The following is an 8420-nucleotide window of genomic DNA, read 5'->3' as shown; positions in this document are numbered from 1 at the left end:
GGAGAAGAGGGCATGGGCGAGCAGAAAAAAGGCAGAGACAGGAGGATAAGAGAAGAGATGCTGAGCAAGTGGAGAGGGCAAAGGGAGGCACTTACACACAGCTGATAATGAGCAGCAGTTTGGAGACACTCTGCAGGTGAAAGCGGCTGGGACTCTCCTCCGGGACGTGCCGCGTCTGAGTGGAACCTGAGGGGAAGCCGTTTGCTGTGGTTAAATGATCCTAGGGAGTATTTGAGTCCCTTCCTCCCCTCACTCCCACGTCCCTGTCACACACCCCCTCATTCCCAAAGGCCTGATACCCTACCTGGCTCTAGCCACAGCCCAACAGCCCCAGCTCCAAGCTGGCGACCCCCTCCCTACCTGCCACATGCTTGATTCGATGTACAACCTCCTCGTCGGTGGGGGTGGTGACGGGACTCAGCACTTCCTCCAGGTGTGGCACCCGCAAGTGAGCATGGGGCCGTTTCCGCCGGCGCACTGTAGATTGCTTATTCACCTTCTCTTTGGGGGATTGTCGATGGAGCTCGGCCAGGTACGTGCTCTCAGTTTTGGTCAGCTCACTCTCTGCAGGGAAATCGGGTTAATAACTGAGTCTCCCTCGATCCAAGGGCACCTTTATAATGAACTAGAGGTCCTCCAAAGGCACAGCTGCTGCCCAGTGCCCGCTCTAGGTCATTCTAGCAGGGCCCAGGGCTGGTCCCTGCAGCGGGTGAAAAAACCATACACACGCCTGTTATGCGTCTGATCGAATGTTGGGCACTGGCCCCCTGTACTTGTGCTAGAGCAGATGTGATTGCCCACAGATCTTACAAGCAGGTCTAAAGAGGGCAATAATGACCTCAGCTGACCTGGTATGAAATCCGGCTGCAGAATCCAATCCCCACTGGTCCAGGGCCAGATCCCAAACCTGGAGTCTGACTTCCCACAAGGGCACGTGTGCACAGGGAACACGCCTGTGGACTTCAGGGCTTCCCACTCCCTAGGTCCCTGCCGCAGCATGCGCCACTGCCACTCTCACCTAAATGACGGAAATAGTCTTCGAGGCCACTCCAGAAGTTTTTTTCGATGAAAGATTTCACCAGCCCCCACGGCTGCTTCCTGTAACGTAGCTCTGTGGAAACCCTAAGGGAAGGCAAGAAAGAATGCAGTCACACCTGAGGTGTCGCCTTAAACACCGCCCTCCTTATGGCACACCATAAGCCTTTGCTAAGTCCTTCAGGCATGACCTTTTTCACTCTCCCAGTATTTCTATGGGAGCTTCAGCCCTCCTAGATCTGGATGGGAACTGAGGCACCAAACCAGCAAGACAAGCTCTCTCTCCCCCCACCCAGGAGAGAGAAAACTCAGTATTTTAAAGACACATTTAAGCTACAGTGCTGCTCTGAGCCAGACCTGATTCACCTGGCCCTATCCTGCCCGGGGGTCTGATTCTCCGCCTCGCCCCTGTGATCCCGCTCGTGCTCCCTGAGATGGTATCACAGTGCCACTGCTTCAGTTCACAGCACCCAGAAGCTGATGCTGCAACCACATATTCTGTGACAGAGAAAAGGGAGTTTGTTGGGTTATGGCTATCTCCCCACCCTGGCTCCATACCTTTGCAGCTATTCTGTTTGCTCATGATCCAGTGCATTAGACAGCTACCTTGTTTAACTTGCCCAAAGGGTACAGACAGGTCTTGCTCACGTGGGGCAAAAACCGTGGCTCCTTGTGGTCTCATCACCCTCCTTTGACACACCATGGGGCAGGATTTTCAGCCTTTAATTTCTATACAAGCCTGTTGGACCATTAGAGGGGAGGTACTATTCATAAATGCAGAGCCCCATAGGTACTGTACCTGAGTCGGCTTTTGTTTTTGGCGACACGAGTCAAAGTGTAACGGTTAATGGTGTAGAAATAATCATGGTAGGGGACATCATGGGTTAGCACCTCTGCGTCTATCACATAGCACTCGCTTTCTTGGCTAGCTTTGTACATTGTCTGCATGAAACAGAGGAAAGGACAGGAGAGAGCAGGGGTTAGCCTGGTCACAGTAATGCCAAACAGAACTGCAAACTATGGCTGGGACTTGGGCGTCTAAGTCCTTCTCAAGCAGCTGAGCTTTCCTGGCCAGAATGCTCACAAACACCAAGATACTAAACTCAGTATTTTCCAACAGCAGATTTGAAATGAGAAATCCAGTGATGATGCTCCGAGCTCAGGCAGTTTGGCTGGTTACTTACATCAGGCAAGCCAGCACCTGACTTCCAATACAGACGGGTGCTAATTGTTCTCACTGAGTTGTAGCTCTTTACAATTTACAGGGGAAAAAACCCAGCTGAGAATTCCACTAATGGTTTTGAACGCCCCAAGCGGCAATTATTTGTCGGCATGAAGGCTGGTCAGGAGACTTCTCTGCATTGCATCACCAGAATCACTGATTCTGAAGAAAAGGGGCCTGTTCTCCACTGTCCTGCACCTTGCAAGACCATCTATGCTAGAGCTGACTAAGTGGAACCTGTTAATATCCCAATTTGGCAGCCTTTTACCCTCGCTTGAGGAGCCGGCTGCGCAAGGTGAGGGAGAATGGAGAGTCCAACCATCTACTATCAGGTATCTGCTCTAGTTCCTGCACTTGGGATACTTTAGCAAGCCTGAAGCCTTGTCTATACTCACCTGTATCAGCCAGAAGAACTGCTGGAGACAGACAGCAGCTGCCACTGTCTGGCTGCCAGAGGCTATGCATACCCACCAGCTTGGGAGCTCTGCCCAGCTCCCCCAGCCGCTGGGCCAGAAGAGTGCCCAAGCAAGACACCAGCTGCTGAAGGGAGAGCAAGAGCTAGCAGTAGGCACAGAAGTGTCTACACCAGTGGCTCTCAACCTTTTTAGACTCCAGGCACCCTCAGACTCAAAGCCACCCTCCCTGAACTCCATATAACTTTTGTGCAATGAGCAGCACCCATTTCAAAAGCTAATTTATTTATCACAATACTTAGCTTCTTGCAGAAGGGCTGGGTAGTGGGGGCAGGGGAGCAGCCAAGTAGGGAGAGCCTGAGCCTGCCCTTACCTGCTTATCTCCTCACACCTGGAGCCTGAGCCTGCACTTACCTGCTTTTCTCTTCACACTTCCTGGCACCTTTCCAAGGACCTTGTGGCCCTAACACCCTAGTTGAGAATCACAGGTCTACATGCATGCATATCCAGCCCACTGCTCAGCAGAGGGGAGGCGACTCTGTCAGCAGAGAAGAGGGTTGTGCTGCTGCAGAGGAGCTTTGAGTGTGGCTAACCCTAGCATGTGGCCTAGGCCCAGGACTGTGCACACACAGGGTGCACAAGTTTGTCTTCACTGCAGGGCTAACCTGAGTTATAGCCTGCACTGTGACCATTAGGATTTGCAACCAACAAGTGGTGCTTAAATAACATAAGGGAAGCATGAAGGGGAAGACAGAGGTAGGCAATGGTACCACAGAAAAGACGAAGAGAAAGAAGGGTGAGAGGCAGAGAGCTCGGTCGACCGATCAGGGTGTGAAGGTCAGTCTCTGACCCTCTTTGCCTAGCACCCACCTGCTCTACTTCCTCATACCTGAGTCTCGGTGACAGTGGCAGTTTTTGGGGCCAGAGGGTTGGTGAGGGTGATGGTGTACAGGATCACTCGGGTCTGATTGCCATTTTCTTCCTTCTTCCAGGGATGAAAGAGAATTTCTGGAAGGGGAAAGGCCACTGTGTTAGACTCCTGAACTGACAGGAAGAGCCCTCATGCCCCACTCCCAGAAGGGATGTAGCCACATACCCAACCCCGACAGGAATGGCAGGCGGCTCCCGCAGCAGACTGAGCACAGCTCTCATGTCCCAAGCAATAGTCCCTCTGGAGACAGAGGCCCATTGGTGCTGGGGGGAGTGGACTGGGGAAAACTGCTGCCTTTGTTGTACCTGTCCCAGGGTTACATCAGGACATTCATCTCCAGGCCTGTCGAGCTGGCACACTCAGACAGTGCTAACATTCACATATCATTATATGAGTATTTTACTGACCTTTCCAAGTCCTGCAAGCCTGCCAGTTGTGGAGGGAGGGGGAGCACGTGTAGAAAGAGTCTCATTGTTGTATTGCTTTACATGTAGAAGTGCCTAAGGAATTTGGATTTGGGAGCCTGGGAGTTTTTCCCCCTTCCAGTGCAGGGGCAAGGGGACCCTTTGTCTCTCACTGGAGTTTCAGTGAAAGGAAAGACTGTAGTGTACCAAGAAGCCCTCTCTCCCTAGGCTGAGAACAACTTTCTGGGCTATTCTGTTGCATGCACGTGGAGCTGGAGTGGTTTTCTACTGGGGACGTGGTATCTCATGCTGGGCCTGAGACAAAAGCCTCATCTTAAAAACGGGGTCTGAGGCTTCCAAAGACTTGTGCTGGCCAGATCATGCCAGCACAACAGCATGTTGCAGCACAGCAGCAGCATCCAGTTGAGAAGTGCATGCATTTTATTGCATAACCTCCAGAAGGACGTGGGGGTGCTCCTTCGGCAGGAACCTCAGCCGCTAGTGCTCAGAAGATCCTGCCTTAATCAGTCCCTGGGCATAGGGTACGGTGCTACGGGCTGGGAAGGAACATGTCTCACCAGAAAACCGACGCTGTTCCATGAAGTCCCTCTGGAACTGGGAGTCAGTGAAGAGTAGGTCATAGAGTTTGTCCACACTGAAGTTGAACACATCGTTCACATACTGCCGGCCGTTCAAATCATCATAGAAGGCCTGAACCTCCCCTGCAGAGAAGGGAGCGGTAAGCGTCTCCAGACCACGACTGCACTTTTGAAGGGCCAAGAATACAATTTAATCCAGGCTGAAGGGGAGAAAGCCTAGAGAAGACACACCCAGTTCCTTCTCTTGTAATACTTCCAGGGCAGTAACTGCCCCATGAGAAGGGCAGCAAATCACATGCGGTGATTGTATTATCCTATCAACTGGCCCATGAGTGGGCTTCCCCCGGCCCAGAATACTGAGTTAGACATGTCATCCTGGTGTTAATGAGGAAGACGGTGCGGCACACCCACCTTTCCCTGTCTTGCTCACTCACACACATGCACCCCCAAGGAGAGATAGCACAGGGCAGCATGACACACCCCAGAAGCAGCCCTCACTGAGCACCTTCATCGTGGGTCTCTGACGAGTCGCTGAGCTCGGTTGGAATGTCCTCGTTGTCATTGAAGTCCAGTGAGGGGGAGTTCACAGGGGCAATGATCTCTATCTTCTCTCCTATGATGCTGGCAATGGCCAGCTCCTTCTCTATGGGACTCTCAGCCACAGACTCCTCCTCCTCCTCAGGCAGCACACCGTCGAACTAGGGCAGGGGCAGAAAGGCAGCAGTGAGACCACTGCAGGGAGCGGGTTTTTTTTCCCTTTTGCAAACTACATATATCAATATTGGGGCCAATTTTCAAAGCTCTGGACAGCCACATGTCCCGTGATGGCTCAGCGCTATGTGCGAGCAGACAAGCGGATGGGCATGCTAGCACAGAAGTACAGCAAGTCCGAATCCAGGGTGAATACACCACCAAGGTTGTTTAAAAGAAAAACCCATCCCGTGTACGATGTTGCAATTGCCACCTGACAAGCTCTACACATGCAGAAAACACGGAGTTCAGCTTCACTGAAACAGGTCTGCCCTGAAGTGATGTCAGGAAGGAAAACAACATTCTTTTGAGAAGGGGAGAGGAAAAGCCTTATCTGCTTTCACAAAAATGTTTTCTCCAACCTGGGATCAGAGACAGGAAGGCACTTATAACTTTCATCATATAATAACCCTATTTAATTCACTCCCAGGTGTCCTGCTTGTTCCCCTTCATAAGAAGGCTGTTATTGTCAGCGACCTGAGCAGCCAGTTACAGGACGCTTAATATAAAAACTGTCCTGGAGAGGCTGGGGAAAGGGACTGGTACAAGGATCACACAGGCCTAAATAAACCAGGAACTGGAACAACCGTATTCCCCAGCAGGCTCCCTGGGATGTCTGCAGTCTGGTGTGCCTGCATCCTGCCTCTCTCCACTCAGTGCACAAGGGCCACGGCCTGCCTTCCTTCCCACCTGCCTGCACCCATCTGGTCCTCAGCCACGATCAGAGGGCTGGGGTAGAGGCAAGGGGTACATACCGAGGCCGGTGCTTCACTGCTTCCCGTGGACGTCAATGTGCTGGCAGTGCCAGACGTGAGAGACTTCTTGGGCAGCTGTGGACTTGCATCAGGCTTGGCCTCCATGCTGCTTTTAGAGGAGCTGTCATTCACCTCATTCTCTTCTACGGGGATTTCCTCGCAGTAACTGCAAACCCAGACAGTGGACATGTGTTCACAACCCTCCATGCCTCCCTATGGCTGGCTAGGACAGGACACAGGGAATACTGGAACGGGAAGGTTTCCAAGGTGTCCCCAGCAAGAGTGCACGCTAGCATGGCTTGGGTCCATGCCCCATGTTGCAGGAAGCTCAGAGGTCTTCCAGCAGTGTGAAGCAGTGCCTTGCCATACACTGTCCTGTCTCCCTGCTGTGGCAAGCCCTGCTGACGGGGACAGCCTGCCGTTTGCTAAGCGCTAACAGCATTCATCCTTGAACTCCAAGGCTAGGGGACAATGCCCGCAGTGTTGAAGGCCCTGAGTTCAGTTCCCACTGACAGCTGTGATGACTGTACACACATGGGGGCACAAGGTGCATTTGAAACGGTAGGTGCTCAGCCCAAATTTCCGGCCTCACCCAACATTTGGCTGTACACTGAGGTTCATGGTCCTTTGAGGCATGCCATGAACTGGAGCCCTGCCGTTCTATACCCGCTGTCGGTGTTTGTGCATCTTCACCTTCACTCGCTCACTCACCCCATCGTGTTGAAATCATCGTCAGGAGGCACGTAGTCTTCATCGTCGCTCGTCAACCCCAGTTCATTCCCGTAACACTGGTGGACAAAGTGCCAGAGCTCCTTCGGACACAGGGGCTACAGGGGAAGACAGGATAAAACCGTTCAGCACTTCACCTGAGAACCCCACACGCTGACAAATTCATCTCACTTCACACTTACCCAGCACTTCGCACTTCAAAGTGCTACCCTAGCAATGACTAAATAATGTGCAAGATGCCCTGGGCTGGACTCATGTAAAGCAGCACAGCTATGAAAAGAAGTGAGGACTCCCAGCACTTCTTTCCCCTGCTCTAAGCATTAATTATCACTGCCTACCAACAGGTGCCCAACCCCAGGAAAAGCCTTGCTGACATTCAGTAAACCCACAGCTCTCTCAGGCCTTGTGGACGCTTCTCGCCATTCTCCACGGCTTTGAAATGTTATAGCATGAAGCAGCACCTTACAGCGCTGCTTCCCCATAGGATAGCTGTGTTTTAAAGCCAGGCCTTTCACTGTCAGAGGAGGGTTGTGTCCTACCCTGAGGGCTCGTGCAGTGGGCTTCCTATGGCATAGTGCCCGCCGCTTCAGGGTTGCATCCTTTTGTCAGCCTCTCTCTAGCAACTACCCCTGGTTGCCGCAAGACTGACCAACTGCTCCACTGACCCTGGCACATGGCATTAGGTGATTGAAGCCTGGCAGCAGGCATACTCCTAGCCTGAGCAGGGACCAGCCTGGTTTAGGAGCCCAGTTTTCATCCTGCCCACTTTGATAAATAGTGCTGATAAGAGGTTTTCTCTTCTAGGAAGCTTCTCTCCTTCACGCATGTTTTCTTCTCTTGTGCTACCAGTGCTGCTCCCATTAATGTGACTCCCATGGACGCTATAAAAGATCTCTAGGTCTTTTATCAGGCTCCCATCAGGCTACATTGCTCTTAATGGAGGCTGCCCACAATTGAAAGCCTCTGAGAACGATGTTAAAAGCCAGTCCTGAGGGGACAAAAATATTTTTGTACATCGAAGACAAAGCGAGAGTTATGCCAAAGAGGCTGAGTCCCCGGGTGTCATTGTGAAAATATCCCATGCCTCGCAAGCTTGGAAGAGAAACAAAAAAATACCAGGAATGTCCCTCTGGAAAGCCCAGCCTATCTGGGAAGATCAGTTGATCAGACTGTGACCACATCTTTCAGTTACTGAGGCAAGGGGCTGGGCGCTTGTGACTTTCATTTCTTGTGGACAGTAAAAGGCCAGTCTATTTCTCATGAGAAATTAAATAACTGATGACAAAGATTTTTCCGTACTTGGAGGTGGGAGGGGGAACTCCAATGAGCTTTTCTGGATCTGATAGGGTTGGATTTTTCCCAGTTGGTGCTGTTTGAGATGAGACGGGAAAAGCCATGATAACTTTGGGTTTAACAGTGTTAAAGTAATAGTCAAAATATGTCAAGGCTCAACTGGGAAATGTTCACCAAGGGAAACGTTCATCTTCTCCAACACGCTATGAAATTCAGATGTCTTATCGAAGGGACCTGGCTGGGCTTCTCTCTCCCTCCCTCCCTCCCTCTCATCAGCCCTAGACCCTGA

The 8420-nt window shown here is 51.7% G+C and overlaps 1 protein-coding gene across 7 annotated transcripts in view; it reads right to left on the bottom strand.

The window, feature by feature from the left end:
- The window catches only part of GRAMD1B (GRAM domain containing 1B), a 173841-nt gene that overhangs the window by 6259 nt on the left and 159162 nt on the right, over positions 1-8420 (bottom strand). For 4 of the 7 annotated variants that reach the window (XM_025199999.1, XM_025200001.1, XM_025200000.1 and 1 more), the window contains 9 exons: positions 6821-6936; positions 6110-6275; positions 5110-5302; positions 4584-4727; positions 3560-3678; positions 1835-1977; positions 1019-1122; positions 361-564; positions 96-186 (listed from right to left, as the gene is read on the bottom strand). In XM_025199999.1, coding sequence (XP_025055784.1) covers positions 96-186; positions 361-564; positions 1019-1122; positions 1835-1977; positions 3560-3678; positions 4584-4727; positions 5110-5302; positions 6110-6275; positions 6821-6936 — 1280 coding nt within the window. Of the gene's footprint in view, positions 1-95; positions 187-360; positions 701-1018; positions 1123-1834; positions 1978-3559; positions 3679-4583; positions 4728-5084; positions 5303-6109; positions 6276-6820; positions 6937-8420 lie in introns of those variants that run through there. The other 3 variants (XM_025200003.1, XR_003093241.1, XM_025200004.1) reach the window with 3 other exon arrangements.

This window comes from Alligator sinensis, unplaced genomic scaffold (genome assembly GCF_000455745.1).
Source record: "Alligator sinensis unplaced genomic scaffold, ASM45574v1 scaffold278_1, whole genome shotgun sequence".
Taxonomy (NCBI): domain Eukaryota; kingdom Metazoa; phylum Chordata; order Crocodylia; family Alligatoridae; genus Alligator; species Alligator sinensis.
This window is presented reverse-complemented; position numbering and strand designations above follow the sequence as displayed.